At 37.7% G+C, this 19935-nt stretch overlaps 1 protein-coding gene across 2 annotated transcripts; it reads right to left on the bottom strand.

Annotated features, from left to right (window-relative positions):
- Positions 1–1709: 1709 nt before the first annotated feature.
- Positions 1710–18955, bottom strand: LOC126369241 (hydroxysteroid dehydrogenase-like protein 2). Of its 2 annotated transcripts, none has more exons than XM_050013582.1 (12): positions 18797–18955; positions 18555–18718; positions 17796–17887; positions 17334–17455; positions 16713–16799; positions 14755–14873; positions 11327–11423; positions 10410–10504; positions 9254–9384; positions 4436–4544; positions 3622–3750; positions 1710–2936 (listed from the first exon to the last, which is right to left on the bottom strand). In XM_050013582.1, exons 1-12 carry the CDS (start codon positions 18817–18819, stop codon positions 2824–2826), a joined length of 1281 nt encoding a protein of 426 aa, XP_049869539.1. In that variant the 5' UTR covers positions 18820–18955; the 3' UTR covers positions 1710–2823. The 2 variants fall into 2 exon arrangements, with proteins under 2 accessions (XP_049869539.1, XP_049869540.1); XM_050013583.1 differs by lacking the exon at positions 9254–9384 and adding an exon at positions 7378–7442.
- Positions 18956–19935: the final 980 nt, after the last annotated feature.

Here is a 19935-nt window from a genome sequence, read left to right as displayed (position 1 = left end):
CTTACGAGGCGCGCGCGGCAACTGACGACACTGACGTTACTTTCGTAGTTTGTAACAAAAGTAAGTTAGGTACTTACACGTAATAGGCAGGTAGGTATTAACTCGCGTCTGAAATTCCTAATAGTAAAAAGAATCACAAGTAATCAGAGGGCGACTTCAAGCCACTTTTTGAATTTTGATACAAAATCCTAAGATGGATACAATGAACCGTATGCTGAAATACTTATGAACATCACCTTATGATCAACTAGCTTTTTCCTGCGGCCTCGCTCGCGTTAAATTTCGAGTAACACGGTTCCCCTTTCCTGATTTAGATCACAGAACAAAACTCGGAACCGAATATTATTTTAATACGCTACTGTAGGCAATATTGTATGTCTTTCCTCTGGGGTGAGATTGTCAAGATTCTAGTCATTGGACACACGTGAACCTGCTACATACAATTTATTGTCCATCGGAGAAGCACGGCTTTTCTAATTGGGGCATATTTATAAAAAGATTTTTTTGTTAGTCACAAAAGTAAGATGATCCGTGCTTCGGAAGGCACGTTAAGCCGTTGGTCCTGGTTATTACTGATGTAAGTACGTAGTCGTTACATGAACCATGTCAGGGGCCTATGGCGGCTCAATAGTAACCCTCACACATAGTCCGCATAGGTACTTACCAATTTTCAGATTACCTTGAAAATTGCAGAAAGCTATAGCTTTCTACAAACTTCCACACCCCTATTTTAGGGAAGTTGGGGGTTAGAAAGAGACAAAAGTAGCCTGTGTCACTCTCCATCCTTTCAAAGACGAACAAACAAACAGACAGACACATACACTTTCCCATTTACAATATAAGTACTTATGGATTAAAAATAAGATAAAAAATATCTTATTTAAATGAAATAATTAAGTTTATTCAATAAAAATCGTAAAATTATTACCAAGATGATGAAATATTATAAAGTAAACAAGAACCCCAACAGACAAGATAACAGACAGCAGTGACGTTCATTAGCAAAACAAGTCTATTCTTTAATAACTGTGATAATAAGCGGCGGCGCCGTAATTTGCTATAGGCCACAATAGGATTGACTACTAGGTAGGTTGTACTAAATGTAACTTACCGATCGCAGATAATATTGTCATACTCATTGGGGCAATTCAACACTACGTATTCTTCCAAACTAGAGTAAACAGGCAAGTAATTGTGTACCACCTTATGTCACATCTTCACCTACCATCAGGCCCACTAGGGTTGATTAATTCTTTCAAATATTTTTCTTCTCAGACGACGCCCTGAGCCGAGGTTCGCGCCCAACTGGGCACCCTCAGGCCTGTTGTCTTAAACGTTGTACCGTTTGAGAGCCTTCAGCGCTCCCCATTTGTCCGGCCAAGTAGTTAATGCCATCTGCGGCAAATCTACAATAAGTCACGTCAAAAAAATAAATAAATAAAAAAAACTTACCATCAGGCGAGATTCTGGTCAAACGCACACCTGTGTTTAATAAAAAAAAATATACTTTCATACATAAACTCACACTTATTTTCCAGATAATTCCATTTGCTTCGATCCTGACATACTTCTCTTACTTCCTCGCTTGTTTCATACCATTGTAGATCATATTAAACCTTTTCTAAGGACATCTCCAACGGTCTACGTCCTTCCAGGTCTCACCAACAACTTAATAAAAAATAATACTACAACTTTAATAAAACAACGTATTAAAAAAATGAATTTTATTTACAAGCTAATTGCATAGTCAATATAATTATTTTTCATACATAATGTGATTCCTATATTTTACTTATGCTGTTTAATACTAGTGTGATCTGATATTTATAGGAAAGGTTTACTTTGGCAGTAAGATAAGGCACAAATACATTGTACTGGGGGATTAAAAAGGCCACATCAAAGCAATTCATTTTAAAAAACCAATAATTCTATTTGACATTTGTTTGCACTGCGCACTTACTTTTATATGCGCAAATGTCAAACTGCAATATTGCTTTATTAGATGATTTGCTTCGATGTGGCAATTTAACCCCCCTGTACTAAAAATATTGTATTTTAACGTATTAATTTCTTTTTACAAATTATTTTTGATATTGGCGAGTAGTGTTTTGAGCAACAACTTATGTAAGTAGTTCAGTCTATGGAACAGTTCGTATTGTTCCTCACAACATAGCATCACGCTCATATCCCCGAAGGATAAGGCAGAGGTGTAAGTGGGTAGGTAGTCTTCCTCTACCAACTAAACATGTTATACATTACATTCTCTCAAACTTGATAACTTTAAGAGTGAACATTTGCGTTTGCACGAGCAATAACAAAATATAATTTATTTTAAAAACAAAATAAATACTTTCAACGACATCCATTATTTAAAAAAAACTCGGATACAACACTTAACGAAACTCACATAATTTCGTCTTTGCAAATCAGAAAAAGATATCTAAAAATGCAACCATGATATACAGAAAAATATAGTTGAATATTTTATAAAAATAACATTTTTACTACATTTAGAATAATAACAGCTGCGCGTATTTGTTTGACAAAAAAGTAGAAATTGGCAACACTGTATGTCGTAATTCAGTATAATGTACATCACAAATCACAATGGATTTAGATTAGAATATTTTTGCTGGCCAATAGATAAATAAGGCTGAAACAAATGTTGCCGGTGCTAAAAACTAAACTTGTTATGATGGCTAATTCCATCTCTTTTTTGATAATATGTCATGTTTGTATAAATGTTCACTTAGCATGGTTGTATTGCACTCGGTACAAAAATATCTTCACCGTTTCCTAGGATCTGTTATATAATGTATATATTTACATCTTTTCTTTGAGTGACTTCATCATCTTCTCCAATTTCATCGCCTTCTGCAGGTCTCCGGAGATCTTGACCTTACCCATCATGAAGGCTGTGGCGGGCTTCAGCTTACCTGTTAGACGACAGTGAGGATTTTATCACATGTTATATAGCAGGTAAATGAAAATAAAAAAGAATGATCTTTATCTCTGTGGAAAATAGTCATTGCATGGAAAATGCTACACCGACAAGGCCGTCGATTTTTAAATGATGCTGATGACTACATTTTATTGGCAGAGAATATCCCTCTAGCGTTATCCCGTTTTTCACAGGGTCCGCTTACCTAACCTGAAGATTTGACAGGTCCGATTTTTTACAGAAGCGACTGCCTGTCTGACCTTCCAACCCGCGAAAATAAAACCAGCCCAATACAGGTTAGGTAACATACCACCGAAAATGCATTTCTCGGGAATGTGGGTTTCCTCACGATGTCAGTCAGCGCCTCTTGATGTCGGAAAATACGGAAAGTAATGATGACAGAAATTCTATCAAAAAGAACCGGAACTAGCATTTAATTGAACCAAAATAATAATTTTCACATTTGACATCTAAATTTACTGTAAATTTTTCAAAAATGATTTCGGTTTTATTTATCAAATTATTATTTCTTATACTCTGATCCTATTCCTAAAGGTTAAGTAATAAAGCTCTTTTACATAACATTTGCGCCTTGTTTTGGAAAATGGAAACATTCCTTGGAAAGGCTAAGACTGGGAAGAAAGGGAAAGACTGGGTATGAGCTAGAATAAGAACCTTACCAGCGAACATGTCAGCAAAGTTCTTGCTGTCCATGGTGAGCGTCGCGTCTGGCGGGTTCTTGGGCTCGCCCTGCCCGCACGACCCCTCCCCGTTCTTCAGGTCCAAGTGCCATACACCCTCTTCTTTACCTACGAAGATTAATTGCAACATGTAATATGAATCAACACACAATCTAACATAAACGTACTTCTCATGAAAAAATAAAAGCACACGAATTTTCGTTCCAAAAACATTAAATTACATTAAAATAAATAATATTAAATTTAAAATTCCGTATTTACGAAGGCACGTTAAGCCGTTGGTCGCGGGTTCATAGCCCAAATGCCTCCGCCAACCCGCAGTGGAGCAGCATGGTGGAGTATGCTCCACACCCCCTCCGGTTGATTGAGGGCAGGCCTATAAGCTTTTTCGGACGTATATAAGCTTTTTATGTAAATTTAAAATAACATCCCCACTACTAGGGCACGGGCCTTCCCTATGGATGGATAGGGAGATCGGGCCTTAAACCACCACGCGGGCCCAGTGCGGATTGGTGGTTATTAACGACTGCTAATGCAGCCGGGACCAACGGCTTAACGTGCCTTCCGAAGCACGGAGGAGCTTGAGATGAAAACTTTTTTTTGTGGTCACCCATCCTAAGACCGGCCTTTGCGAAAGTTGCTAAGCTTCAACAATCGCAGACCGAGCTCCTCATTATTTTTAATTATATTATATGAAACTTAATGAAAATTAAGTTTTATGCGCCAAAATTAGCACATTTTTTTATTATTCTAAGATATGCATGCGTTTGACCATAATTTACACTTTACTAACCTTTAACGTTGAACTGGAAGACGGCCTGCGTCTTCTTGACAAGTTCAGGCGAGAGCACCTTGCCGATAGACGCGAACAGAGCGGGGATCTGACCTCCTGCGCCCGCGTCCTGCACATTCATATTACCACTTTACTGACCCCGATTCCTGCAGACACCTCCTAATTTCATTTTAAGTTATACCCGTCATTTTCTTATCCGATGAAAACAAAAGAGACGGATGATTGACAACTGTTAATTTTAAAATAAATGAATGAATGCGAATAAAATAGGTATCTCGCTGATATGCAACCTATTTGACGTGTGCTGTCAACTTAATTCTGTCGGATTGTTGGTTATTAGTTGATTATTGGCCTTTGATAGGCTGGAATGGAAAATGCCACACCGACAAGAGCGTGGCTCTTAAATGGATGATGATGATTGGTTATAAAAAAAATTGGGAGGGGTTTTAATATTTCGGTATAAAATTTACGTGTGGAATACATATAAATATGTTGATTATCCGTCCCTTTCCTTTTCGGCGTATAAGATAATGACAGGTTTAACTTAAAATAAAGTTAGATGGTGTGAACTGGAATCAGCACCCCGTATCAATACCTCACACAACTCATCATCATCAACCCATTAACGTCCCCACTGCTGGGGCACGGGCCTTCCCTATGGATGGATAGGGAGTTCGGGCCTTAAACCATCACGCGGGCCCAGTGCGGATTGATGGTTATTAACGACTGCTAATGCAGCCGGGACCAACGGCTTAACGTGCCTTCCGAAGCACGGAGGAGCTCGGATGTTTTTTTTTTCGTGGTCACCCATCCTATAACCGGCCTTTGCGAAAGTTGCTTAACTTCAACAATCGCAGACCGAGCGCGTTTACCGCTGCGCCACCGAGCTCCTCACACAACTCATTATTATTGCACAATCACACAAGAGAATAACATTATAATACAAGTAGGACAGAAGAATTACAATAGGCGCGAATAGAAGTATAATTTCTTCCAGGCAGAGTTATACTACATTTGTCAGCACCTCTCACTTTCCTATACTTCTATCTATCTATTAAACGGTCTCCGTGGTCCAGTGGTTTGAGCGTTCGGCTCACGATCCGGAGGTCCCGGGTTCAAATCCATTTGGGGACATAACACGAAAATCACTTTGTGATCCCTAGTTTGGTTAGAACATTACAGGCTGATCACCAGATTGTCCGAAAGTGAGATGATCCGTGCTTCGGAAGGCACGTTAAGCCAGTGGTCCCGGTTACTACTTACTGATGAAAGTTAGTAGTCGTTACATGAGCCATGTCAGGGGCCTTTGGCGGCTCAATAGTGACTCTGACACCACGGTTGATGGGGTTGGTAATCCACCTCACAACCCGCACGATAGAAGATACTTCTATCTTTTTTCTGTTACTCAGAATCGTCATTTGCTAGAGCGATAGAGAACGACTGCACGAAGAAGCACCGAGGCGATAGCGCGCAGTCTCTCTCGCTTTAGCTAATGACGTTTCTGGGTAACAGAAAAGGATACAAATATAGGAAACTGCGATGTGCTGACAGATGTGGTTCAACCCTTATTGCACAATCACAAAAAACAACAGTAGGTATAGGTCCCGGCAAACTTCTTGAGCATCGACCTTGACTGCGCACAACCGAATTTTAGATCTCTTTGGTGGTGCGGTACGGGGCGCGGGGGTGGGTGAGTCCCGCATTGACCGGCTATTGGTAGATCAGTCGATACTTCCCCCGCGCACTGTGTCTTCGTCCCTTTGACTCCCGAATACACTTGCGTGCAGTGAAACTGTCACGTTTTTGTGATTGTTCTTTTGTTGGATTTTTTTGTTATTGCTCATTTTTTTAAGTTTAAGAATTAGTTACGAGCACGAGGTCTATGTCTACAGATCCAAAACCAAAAACATAAAAAAAACATAATTAAATAATATACTTAATAATTGTTTTTTTTTTAATGAGGTTAAGAAAATAATCAAAAGTTCATTTTTTTTTGCACGGAAGTGTACGTGCGCGAACTTTCCCCCACTACGACACTCGATGCTCAAGAAGTTTGCCGGGAGTTATATACAAGTATGATAGAAAAAAAGCAACAGGCGGAATGAGGGACTTTCTAGGCTACGTTCATCAAAATCAATATAGATAGCGCTGTATGGCTTTAACGTAATAATTACCTATTTTCTCATTATTCGGGTATCAACCCGGTGCTTGGGGTCAAACCCGATAAGCAATGAGGAACCTTCCAGGCTACGTTCCTCAAAAAGAATAATAATAATTAAAAAAATTAATTAATCAAAATTATTATTAATAAAATAAAATAAAATTATTATTATTAATTATTAAATTCATAATTATTCAAAAATACAATGTATAATGGCAAAATACGTATAGAATTATGTTGCTACCTATATTGCTTCTCTTTATTTTAATCAGAATCATATTGGGTGGAAGATGCAATTGTGCCTGGGTGTAAAAAGGGTCAATATCTACACCCAAAAACAAAGATAAAATATCCATGAAAGTAGAAGGTTAAACGAAGGAAAGGAAAAAAAAAGAAAGGAAAACATGAAACAGTAGGACTAGGGCCCTGTGCTGGGAGGTTTTCTGGCCACGTCTTTCCCTCAGCGTTACAGATTCCGATGTGGTAGTAGTTTTACAGCTAGTTACATTTTTTACAGCCAATTTTTTTTGACGTTCAAAAAGCGCTAACTTTGTAAGCCAATTTTTAAAAATAATAATTTTTGATTATTTTTTTTTTAAATCTGTACAGCGCCATCTATATTCTTTTTGAGGAACGTAGCCTGGAAGGTTCCTCATTGCTTATCGGGTTTGACCCCAAGCACCGGGTTGATGCGGGTAAGCCGAGCATGCAAGCGACTATCTACAAGAATAAGTGGCCATAGTCTTAATATAATTTTGATTTCTTTTTAAATTATTCACACCTTTTTGACGGTCGTCTCCCCGGGCACGTCCAAAAAGAAGTCAGGCAATATATTTGCTACATTATCTGTGAACAAACACAGAATCCCATTTCAGACACATTTAAAAATGGGCAAATTTTGCCTACCAACTTTCCTCTCTTTCCACCTTCAGAGGAGGAAAAGAGACGAATATTTTGGAAAATGCTACGATCAATCCACGAGTATGACCACTGATTCTATTTCGAAAAATGACAGCTAAATAACCGGTCATTGACCGCACAATTCACACGTCGAGAAGAAAAAAAATAAATTGAAATTGGTGTTGATTCCTGTACACACCTAATTTTATTTCAAGTTATACCCGTCATTTTCTTATCCGCCGAAAAGGAAAGGGACGTGTAATCGACAGGCATAAAATTTATGGAATACAGGTCAATTTTAGGCACAAATCTAAAATAATCGTCTAAAAATTCCCCTATTCCCAGTCTTACCAGTTGAACTACTGGGAATTTCCTTCCCAATAGACTTACTGAATAGTAAGACTTCGCTTTTCCCATTAGTTTTACTATGTCAAAATTTTTAAAACATAGACCTACATTGGTCAATAACCCGACAGAATTATGTTGACAGCGCACGTCAAACGATTATCGACATACCAGCGAGATACCTTTTTGATTCGCCCGGGTTATCATTCATTTACTCATTCTTGCTAAAATTAAGAGCTGTCGTCAATCATCCGTCCCTTTCCTTTTCGGCGGATAAGAAAATGACGGGTATAACTTAAAATTAGGTGGTGTCTGCAGGAACCGGGGCGATTGTATGTTAACAAGTTTATATGGACTCGATCAGTGTTCTATATATATATTTGTTGTTACGTATAAGCATGATGGGTCTAGCTAGTAATGTTCAAATAGCATCCGTCGCGCGAACTACTCGTGAAGATGGTTCTAGCTTGTATTGGAAACAGGCTTTTATCACTGGCTTTAGTTTAAATTCCTATTGAATACTAATCTTTGAAACATGATTAAACTTTAATGTGTTTGTTGGATATTAACGATAATAAAACATACAACAAAGCATGAAATGATTATGTTTATAATGTCAGAAGGCCTAGCCAAGTGGCAAATGCTCCCAATTCTGCACTCGCTAATGTATAACCAGCCTCTGTGGTCCAGTGGCAGAGCGTTAAGCGCACAATCTGAGATCCCGGGTTCCAATCCCGGCGGGGACATATCACTTTGCGATCCCTTGTTTGGTTCAGGAATAGAGTAGTTTCCAACTAGTCAAATCAGTTACTTTTTACTAAACGTCAAAACACGAAATTACTATGAAATTTGTATGTAAAAGCAACCTGTGATGTCATAGAAAAACGTGCCAAAATGTCGCACATATTATTACATTTTACTTTATTAGAATTCATAAATAAGTTAAATAGAAAAAAGAAAACGTTTTTGTCTTTGTTTGGTAATCAGAATTTCATAATTTATCTTTGACCCAGGAAACTACCCAATTCCAGGCTGGTCACCTGAGAATCCGAAAGAAAGATGATCCGTACGTTACACCTTTGGTCTCGGTTAGTACTTACTGATGTAAGTACATAGTCGTAACGTTAACCATGTCAGGGGCCCTTGGGGGCTTAGTAATAACCCTGACACTAGGCTGCTGAGGTTGATAATCCACTTCACAACCCACACTGTAAAAGACGACTGTCTACGCGTCTGAATTATTCGATTCGCGCGATTGGCAACAACATTTGTCACTTAGCTAGGTCCTCCAGAATGATAGTAAGAAAGAACCTTTTGAAATAGAATTTTCTACATTGTTTATCTTGTACCAAGCTTATACCACATCTTCCCCCGTGCTTTAGCAAAACGCGTCTAAATACAGGGACTCAAACCTTGTCCTCTTTGAAGTTGACAGCTGAGGTGTGGTACCGGCGAGCGTTCATAGCAATGGTTGTTAGGGTACGCCTGTTCGGCACCACGGGGTCGTCAAGGAAACCGTCCAGGACGAGGTTATCTGCGTTCTCTGTTAAAGTTTATGGTCTACCTGTATCATCATCCTCCTTAGGCAGGAGCCCTAATACCGTTCTATGTGGAGTCACACCAATTCCTCGCTTTCCATTCATCTCACATCTTTCACACGCATATTCTTCTTCGCAACATTTTCCACTTCCTTGAGTCATCTCCTACAAGTATCCATCCATATAAGATAACCAGCTTATACACGTCCCACTGCTAGGCATAGGTCTCCCCACTAGGGAAAGCAATCCCCTATTTTCCTATTTTTCGTGATCAATCCCGAAGCATAATGTGACGAGATTCCATTCGAATTGACGGGATTGAACGGATCTTCTTGAGTTATACTTTTTGTTTTGTATATGCTGATTTCCAAAAGAAACTTAATTCTTTAGATACTAATATTGAAGATTAAAATAAAAATAAAATAAAAAATAGTTTTAATTAACCTCACTATCACAAACAGCAGTTTGCATCGTTTTCAGCCATTGTAACTTTACATTTTTATATGAACGAGACGACATCCCGATAATTTCGGGGTCACGGGATTGATATTTCCACGGGATCCCCGAATTTGCGATCTCGAGTCAGGATTGCATTCCCTACTCCCCATACAACACACACACACGCACACACCACACCCCCATATATTCATCCTAATTCATATTGGTTTTCAGGGGTTACATGGAATGTATTTCTTCATAAATGTGTATGCGTTTTTTTAGAGTGCCGTACCAAAACGGACCTTATTACTAAGCCTAAGCTATCTGTCCGTCAGTCCTAGCCTTAAAGGGCTGTGCCTAATGCACAGTAATAGGTAACCAGTTGAGATTTTCACAGATAATGTGCTATTTTATTTACTGTGACGATAAGAGACAATGTGGTCCAAGGTAGAACACACTTATCTAGCGTATTCACTCTAGCCTTGACAACGCGAAGATTACCAATTATGTTTTCGGACAGATTTAAACTTTTCTTGGATTTTCTTAAAATATATGGACATTCTATGATAAGTGGGCAAGGCAAATGACTTACTGGGATCGCAGGCGTAGGGCACGAGGTCCTTCACGCCAGCCTGCATGACTATGTCTTCATCGATCGCGAAGTTGCCTGTGTACGACTTGGGATCTCTGGAATGTTAGAATAACAAGAATTAGTACATTGTTTGAGGTTTACGCGCTTATCATAATTAAAACACCCGTCGTCCCGTGATCATGGCACTTGCAACAGTGTTGAAATATTGGGAGTCTCATATCCCTGATTAACACGGTAAGAACCCGGTATTATGTGTTTTAATTAAGAATATACTCATCACTCATCACCAGCCCATTAACGTCCCCACTGCTGGGGCACAGGCCTTCCCTATGGATGGATAGGGAGATCGGGCCTCCCACCACGCGGGCCCAGTGCGGATTGGTGGTTATTAATGACTGCTAATGCAGCCGGGACCAACGGCTTAACGTGCCTTCCGAAGCACGGAGGAGCTCGAGATGATTTTTTTTTGTGGTCACCCATCCTATGACCGGCCTTTGCGAAAGTTGCAACCAAGCGCGCAACAATCGCAGCGCACAATCGCAGACCGAGCGCGTTTACCGCTGCGCCACAGAGCTCCTCAAGAATATACTATATATGATATTTAGTAGAAAAATAAACCAAAGAATAGAGGAAGATTCTCAGAGCGCTACTGATACATGAAAGACTAATTTATGTACCATTGGTGACTTTTTCTAGTATACGGCATTCGTTACGATGTTACTAACATCCATACGTACTCGTACGGCTACCTGTACGTAGTACGGGGTGTAAGTGACATCGTAACGAATACTGAAGGGAATGATTCAGCTCATTATTCACAGTTAATATCAAGTGAAATTTTCCGTATCTCCCTCAGTATTCGTCACGATGTTACTAACACCTTGTATGAAACAGTTTCATTTGTATGTGTATCTCACCTGCAAAGCATGACGTATGCAGCGTCGGACACGATATCCACCTTGCGGCTGGTCGAGGTGTTACCAGTCAGCATTTCGATAGCAGCCGTCGCGATCGCTGGAAAATACCCAAAAAATCTCTTTGTGATCCCTAGTTCGGCTAGAACATTCTATACGTAGACTTATCACGTAATAAGCTTGTTTTCAGCTAGTCAAATCAGTTACTTTTGACTAAACGTCAAAATACGAAATTACTGTGGAAGTTCTATGAAAATGCGCACTGTGACGTCATAGGAAAACGTCGGGCTTATTGTTACGTTTTTCTTGATTCAAATCTATATACAGGGTGGCCCAAAAGTTCAGGTTCAAAATGAAAAATTAGATAGAGGGGCTCATTAGCTACCAGAAACACCCCCATGTATGTTCAGCAATTATTTACGGTTTAGGAGATATGACCCATTTTGTACCTTTTTCTAGATTTTCTACCTTACTTCAGAAATAATCATTTTGTCGCTATCCCTTTCTTAATAATTATTTTATTTTACTTCACAACTATGCCTAAGGCTGTGTACCACTCAATCAAAGATAAATCAAAGTCAAATCAAAAATAAAAAAAAAGTTATCGGAAGTCAAAGTGAGAATTCGACCAAAATTGTTACAGTTGTTAAAACTTCGCCGAAGAATAATAAACACATGAGATTGTCATGGACCCTGAAAGTATTTCTAAAAACTGCTCCATTTAATAGGCTTTTAGAAACATCCAAAAAAAGTACCCTTAATAAGGGCATAAAACTAAGTAATTAGCCCTCAAAGTTTGCAAGACAGACAGATTTGAAGGAAAATTTGACATTCTCATACAATGTAGCTGCTTCTTTCTAACGTTTTTAAAGGTGCTCAAAGACAGATTTTATTTTAGTATCCAATAGTATGAATCACCAACAGTATTTGGGGATAACATTTTCCTTGAAATCTACCTATGTACCTTCATTAAAATACGAATACCAAAAGTGACTGCAAGTTTTGTCTTCGGATTGTTGCTATGTCTACCCTGTTAGCGATTATAAGCGTGATTTTTATTAACTTTTAATTGAAAATGTGTCTTTGAGCACCTTTAACAACGTTAGAAAGAAGCAGCTACATTGTATGAGAATGTCAAATTTTCCTTCAAATCTGTCTGTCTTGCAATATTTGAGGTCAAATTACTTAGTTTTTTTCCGTATTAAGGGTACTTTTTTGGATGTTTCTAAAAGCCTATGAAATGGAGCAGTTTTTAGAAATACTTTCAGGGTCCATGACAATCTCATGTGTTTATTATTCTTCGGCGAAGTTTTAACAACTGTAACAATTTTGGTCGAATTCTCACTTTGACTTCCGATAACTTTTTTTTTATTTTTGATTTGACTTTGATTTATCTTTGATTGAGCGGTACACAGCCTTAGGCATAGTTGTGAAGTAAAATAAAATAATTATTAAGAAAGGGATAGCGACAAAATGATTATTTCTGAAGTAAGGTAGAAAATCTAGAAAAATGTACAAAATGGGTCATATCTCCTAAACCGTAAATAATTGCTGAACATACATGGGGGTGTTTCTGGTAGCTAATGAGCCCCTCTATCTAATTTTTCATTTTGAACCTGAACTTCTGGGCCATCCTGTATAAGTTACATAGAAAAAAAAATAAGTTTCTTCTTCTATCGTGTGGGTTGTGAGGTGGATGGCCAACCTCATCAACCCTGGTGTCAGGGTTATTATTGAGCCGCCACAGGCCCCTGACGTGACTCAAGGAACGACTACATACTTACATCAGTAAATAGCAACCGTAACCAAAGGCCAACGTGCCTTCCGAAGCACGGATCATCTTACTTCTGAACAATCAGGTGATGAGCCTAACCAAACAATGTCTAGCAAAAGCAGGGGTCACAAAGTGATTTGTCCCACCGGGATTCGAACTCGAAACCTCCGGATCGTGAGGAAAACCCTCAATCACCCGACCACAGACGCCAGGAGAAGGAGAGGAGATTCAAAACAAGGGATTGAATTAAAAATGTTTCTAAAGTTTACCTACCATAAATTAGGTGGTTTATATTAAGAATTATTTTTATCAGTCACGATATCACAGATAATAAACCCGTTGCTAAACAGATATCTGATAATGCCATTTCGTAAATAATCATATTTAGAAATTATCTAACCCCATATAAGTTACTCGGTTGATATTAACTAAGCCAAAAATATATGATTTGATAATAATTGTAACTAACGGGTCGTAAGCGCCTGTTTGAAGAATCACTTTCTGTTAAAGGCCACATCGAAGCAATTCATCTAAAACTCATACATACTCATATTCTTCATATTACTGTTTGACATTTGTTTGTATTGCGTACTTACTTTTATATGCGTAAATGTCAAATTGAAATATTGCTTTTTTAGATGAATTGCTTCGATGTGGTCTTTTTAAACACCCTGATGTGTTTTTTTTTCAACAAACCCTCGATTTCTTTCAATTAATTTCGTACCGGGTAAAAAATGAAGAGTCGGGAAGAGAGAATACGGGATCGTATATTACGTCCTTCGATTTGCTAGAGCGAGAGAGATTAAAAACTTAATATATATGTAAAAAAAACATATGGGATTATTTGCAAAAAATAGCGATCGGCACATTGTTAATACCCGGAATAAAAATAAACTTGCTTTACAAGTCAGTCGATTACATAAGATTACTAAATCTTTTAAGGGGCAATTGCATACGTTTTTACAATAAGATTCCCATTGACAGTCAGAATTTGCCTTTCAACTGTTTTAAGACAGTAGTTAAACAAAAACTTTACAAAAAAGGTTATTATAAAGTTAGTGATTACTTAGAAGATATGAATGATGGGTTTAACTGTCTGAGAACTGATATTAGGCAGCTAAATTACTCAATTGTATACCAATATTTTCCGTCTAGAGGTTTTTGCCGAGGTTTTTCTTGCAGCTTCTTTTCCCCGGCTATACAGGTTGTGAGAAGCTGCAGTAATTTTAGGCGGATGAGACGTTCGTTATGTAAAAATTGACGATTCAAAGTGTAACTATGTTACCAACGGAACAAAGATATTTTTGAATTTTTAATTAACCGTACGGTTAAGCACGCTGTCGCCTCGTCAATTCTGCTGCGTGCGGTCGCACTCTCTCACTCTAGCAATTGACTGTTCTGATTAACAAAAAAGGATCGAAGCATAGGATAGTGCTTTGAGGTGTTGCCAGCGTTGGTTCGACTCTAAAATATGTGTAAATGTGAAAGGACATTACAAGACGAATTCAATTTCATTTTTAACATTGGCAGAATCATCGTTTCTGAACGATGCAGCCACAAACAAAGAAATTCTATTCTATTCTATAGAATTTCATTTCATTGTACTTATTGAATGTTCCTGGTTTTTGATTGAAGTAAAAAATGTATGTCGACTCACCAGTCTTGGGCCACAGTGCGTTGACCCCGATGTTGAGGTGCTTGAACTCTTCGCTCATGCCGAGCACGCACATTGACATGCCGTATTTCGCCATCGTGTACGCCACGTGCACAGAGAACCTGCACAATATTAACACATAAGAAATCTACCTCAAACGCTGGTGAGCGGCGGAGAGTTGGCGTTCTGTACGTAGTCATCATCATCAGCCCATTAACGTTCCCACTGCTGGGGCACGGGCCTATCCTATGGATGGATTGGGAGATCGGGCCTTAAACCATCACGCGGGCCCAGTGCGGATTCTATCCTATGGATGGATTGGGAGATCGGGCCTTAAACCATCACGCGGGCCCAGTGCGGATTGATGGTTATTAACGACTGCTAATGCAGCCGGGACCAACGGCTTAACATGCCTTCCGAAGCACGGAGGAGCTCGAGATGAAAACTTTTTTTGTGGTCACCCATCCTATGACCGGTCTTTGCGAAAGTTGCTTAACTTCAACAATCGCAGACCGAGCGCGTTTACCGCTGCGCCACCGAGCTCCTATGCGTAGTATTATTCCTTATTCTATGGCGGAAGGCAAGAGGGGAACCACTGCCCTGTTTTGAACCCCCGACGCAAAAACAACAACAAACGAAACTGTCTGTGGCATCATAGCTCCCAAACGGATGAACTAATTTTTATGCGGTTTTTTTTGTTTCAAAGGTATATCAGTCGAGAGTGTTCTTAGTAGTTCTTAGTCTCACTGAAAAGGCAAAATTACATAAGCGACAAAATATCCTAAAATAGTAGTTCATCTTATGACATCTATTGATAGACATAGAAATTGAAATAATAATGTAAACTTACGTTGACGTCATCTATTTTGGATAAAAAGTTATGATAAAAAACGAATAAAATACTTTAAACGGCTTTATCTTGAAATGGCACAACCATTACCATTGTACCATTTCTTTATTTTTTATTATTTTATGTATATTTGTACGCTTGCATGCAGGCCGAACACATCACAGCATTGTTATTTGAATTATTTTGCCACCGTTTTTGTATTCTATGTGTTCTCGCAAATAAATTGATTTGATTTGGCATTTTGGTGATTACGTAACTTTGCCTTTTCAGTGACGATATAAACTCTTTAATGAGGGACTAAAGTCCAGTTTGTTGTCACAATTTGAACAAAGTCCAACAATTTTAAAGATCTTAAGCAAGATGTATTATTATAGGTAGTTATTATCAGCATGTAAACCAATAGATAATTTGGGTTTTTAAACAGTTCAAAGTACAAATTATTTAATAATAAATAATAAGCGATTATCTTTGGATTACTTGTCAGATACGATTAAAAATGTTGTACCAACTGTACAATATCTACTAAAAACTTAAAAAAACACCCTAATTGTATTTGAAATGGGAAAATTCATACTTACCAAGCTACTATTGAGTAATGAAGAACATATTTTTTTTAACATAGTAAGACACATTCAGTCCCTTTTTCCTAGAAAATATTATACCTACAAAGAACTTGGTATACAGTTGGATCCCACGTCTTTTATTTGCGAAGCAAGTTGATACCTATTTAATTTATTTTGCTTTTGTTTGTTTTTCTCACTAGGCATGTTTACTTAAAGTTTGTAAAAAAAAAGCATTGTGCGTGATGTGCTATATTGAACTCATCCAAAAAAGTAAACATGCTTTTTTTATTTGACGTGACTTATTGTAATAAGTCTTATTGTATATTTGACGCAGATGGCATTAACTACTTGGCCGGACAAATGGGGAGCGCTAAGGGCTTTCACCCTTTGCAAACTTTAAGTAAACATGCCTAGTGAGAAAAACAAACAAAAACTCAACTCAAAACTAAAATTGAACTCATCCAAAAAAAAGTAAACGTGCTTTTTTTATTTGACGTGACTTGTTACAATATTTTTTTTGGATAAGTTCAATATAGCACATCACTTACCAGTAAGGGTTCATGTTGAGGGGGGGAGATAGGTTGAGGATGTGTGCATGGTTGCTGTTCTGCAGGTGCGGCAGGCAGAGCTTTGACCTGAAAACATACCGCTCAGATACAACAGCTGAAAAATTACATTTGGTCAACTTACAGAGAAAAATGTGCCTTTATGAAAAACCACACTTGGATGATCCTGCAACAGTCACTTTAGTTTTAAATTTTTAATCCAGATAAAAATAGCACAAAAGGAATAATATATTCTTATCAACAAAAAAGAAAGAAAAAGACAATAATTATGTAGTCTATGATTCCCATTTTTATAAGACTGATAAATTGATAAAACTTTAGATAAATAATTTAGCAGCAAATATGAAAAGTAAGTCTAAGAAAAGATTAACAAGGAAAAAAAAACTATGAAAAGTAAAAAAAAATGATAAGTCGTATTTATACTAGTTATACTGCTGTAAGATCAAAGCAACATATTATATTAAATAACCTATGATTATGTTCCACTGCTGGGCACAGGCATCCCTTAAAGCAACTGGACTCCAGTTGGTTGAGGAGAGGTTAACCAGCCGGACCGACTCAGGCCAATGCATTGACATGCTTGATAAGTAACTTAAAACTTACACTAGGAAGGTGCCCCTTGTGTTGATGTTGTGCATGAGGTCATATCTCTTCATGTCAGTCTGTGCGGTGCCCGTCAGAGAGATAGCCGACGCATTGTTCACCAAAATGTCAATACCATTGAACTGAAATGTTGCAATAATGTGTAAATTCTGTAGTCTCTACCTACCCCAACAAAGCTTCGTCATAGTTAATTTAATTTTAGAGTTTTTTTAAAATATAATGTTGGATAATTCTATATCAAAAACCTATATTTTTATGGATTTTTTAAATATCTCATTATTGATGTACTGAATAGCCCAATTGGAACAACAATCAAAGTTACTTTTTAAAAGACATGAATATAAAATTATCAAAATATTTCCATTCTCTTTTCTTTTTTTTTTTCAAAAAACATGTTGGTTTTGGATTTTCTGTTTTAATAAGATTTATGCAGATACAAAAACTGGGCAGTAAACAATATACCTTCTTAATAGCTTCATCAATAGCTTTCTGGACTTGTTTCTCATCTCGTACATCTACAATGCAGGGGAGAGCCTTGCCACCCACGGCTTCAACTGGAAACACAATACTAATATCATACACAAAGATGTAGATGTAATTACACATATATGTAATTATACACAGGTTGTTTATGTAGTACATGTATGCCATTAGAAACATTGTTTACTGACGAAAAGACAATTTTTTCACTTTAAAATGACATACGTACATACATACATAAACTCACGCCCGTAATCCCTAATGGGGTGGGCAGAGCCACAAGTAATCAAATACAACTTGCAGCCACTGTTGATACAATGTTTCAAGCTGGATATGATGAACCTTATGGTGATAAGGGATCAGCCTATCGCCCATAACATTAGTCCATCATGTTAGAGGACACAATCCCTCTGTCGGTTTATACGACATGCCCAGGAAGACAAGCAGCTGAACGTTTTCTTTGTTTTTTATTTGCTCCCAGAACAGCATAGAAGCAACTTTAAAATAAATTTCAATAAAAAAACAAACTCACAAACAGGTAGAGAGTAATGTTTATAAATATTTACGAGTAAACAACACAATCTATTTCGCGTCGGGTCAAAGATCGGTCTTGACAGTCCAAAGTCCAGTGCCATGAAAATCTCAGTTTTTACTGAATCTATGTGTTTTTAGCACTTATATTATATAGGCGTAAATCGTGATAAGTATAGAGTAGATGTAGGAGTGAAAACTAGTACTTACTTTCCTCGGCGGCTGTGTAAATTGTACCCGGAAGCTTAGGGTGTGGGTCCGCAGTTTTCGCCGCAATAACAACGTTAGCACCATCCTTTGCCGCCTTCAGCGCTATAGCCTTCCCTATACCGCGGGAGGCACCTGTTACGAACAGCGTACGACCAGCCAACTTCCTAAAGACACCATAAATACACTCAAAAAGTAGATCACAAACTTAAAAAGCGAACAACAACAACCCACATCGAACTTACCCGGTATTAGCCACTAAACTCATTTTGATAATGAACTTAACTGATTATTAGACGACTTCAATTTAAATTTACCAAATCGTCGAACCGAATCACGCTCCGGTTGATAATAAATTAAAAATATAACATACAAAAGCAACCCGTCTTATATTGTCTTGTCTGCCAAATTATAAGTGTTGCTACTGGTGAGATATAAAATTGTCCTAATTATTGAGTGACTACAGGCTACGTTTCCCGACAAAAATATAGATGGCGTTGTTCAATTCCAACGTGCTAATTACTTATTTTATAATTACTCCGTTAAATAATTATTCAGAAATATAATGTAATGGCAAATATAGAAAAATAAATGGATATTTTGGTAATTATGTTGTTATTTTTATTATTATTGCTTATAGTGGTTAGAAGATTATGTTATGCAGGGGTGAAATAACAAGCTTCATCATTTTATACCTAAAAACAAAGATGGAATGTGTCTGAAATCCATGAAATCAGAAGGTTAAACGAAGAAAATGTTGAATAGGGCCATTTATATTTTTAAAAGGGAACTTGGCCTGGAAAGTTCTAGTACCTAGTAAGGAAAGAATAGTAGAAATTACGCGTTCGGGAAAACGTCACCTGATATCGAAAACCACGTAAGCGCCTATTTAAAACTCATACTCCGATGGGATTTTTTTAACGAAAAGTTGGATTTCTTTCAAATTAATTTAATTCCGGGTAAAAATTGAGACCACAATTGTTTACACATTACTCTACCAATCAGCCGATTCTGATGAATGAATGACGTTCACTTGACGTTCGTGGAGGCTTCCATGATCGGAGAACCAGGCGAAAGAACTTGAAGTGTAGCCTGTTCCTATTCTACTGAACGAAAATTACAACTTTGTAGATTCTACGTTATTATGGCAACATTTATTTTGAACTGTCAAGTTGACGTTAACACGTTGACATTGACGTTGGACGTGTTTTCGTTCAAAAATGATTGAACAAATAGTAAAAATGATATTTTCATAAATTATGAAAATATTTTTGTTGTAGTTATATTATATAGAGGAACGTGGACCTCTAATATAAGTATCTATATCGTACAACCAGAAAGTTCACTTCCAACCGTCGTCAGTCTATGAAAAGCTCCTACAGGG

The sequence above is a fragment of the Pectinophora gossypiella genome, chromosome 8 (assembly GCF_024362695.1).
Source record: "Pectinophora gossypiella chromosome 8, ilPecGoss1.1, whole genome shotgun sequence".
Lineage (NCBI taxonomy): Eukaryota > Metazoa > Arthropoda > Insecta > Lepidoptera > Gelechiidae > Pectinophora > Pectinophora gossypiella.
The sequence above is the reverse complement of the archived record's forward strand: the minus strand, read 5'-3'. Positions and strand labels throughout refer to the sequence as shown.

What these genes read in the sequence shown, in the direction of transcription:
- LOC126369241 (XM_050013582.1), bottom strand. Translation starts at nt 18,819, where the DNA reads ATGAGTTTAGTGGCTAATACCGG. An exon ending in AGTTTAGTGGCTAATACCGG is followed by an intron (nt 18,719 to 18,796) that starts GTAAGTTCGATG and finishes TGGTGTCTTTAG; the next exon opens with GAAGTTGGCTGGTCGTACGC. An exon ending in TTACACAGCCGCCGAGGAAA is followed by an intron (nt 17,888 to 18,554) that starts GTAAGTACTAGT and finishes TTGTGTTTCCAG; the next exon opens with TTGAAGCCGTGGGTGGCAAG.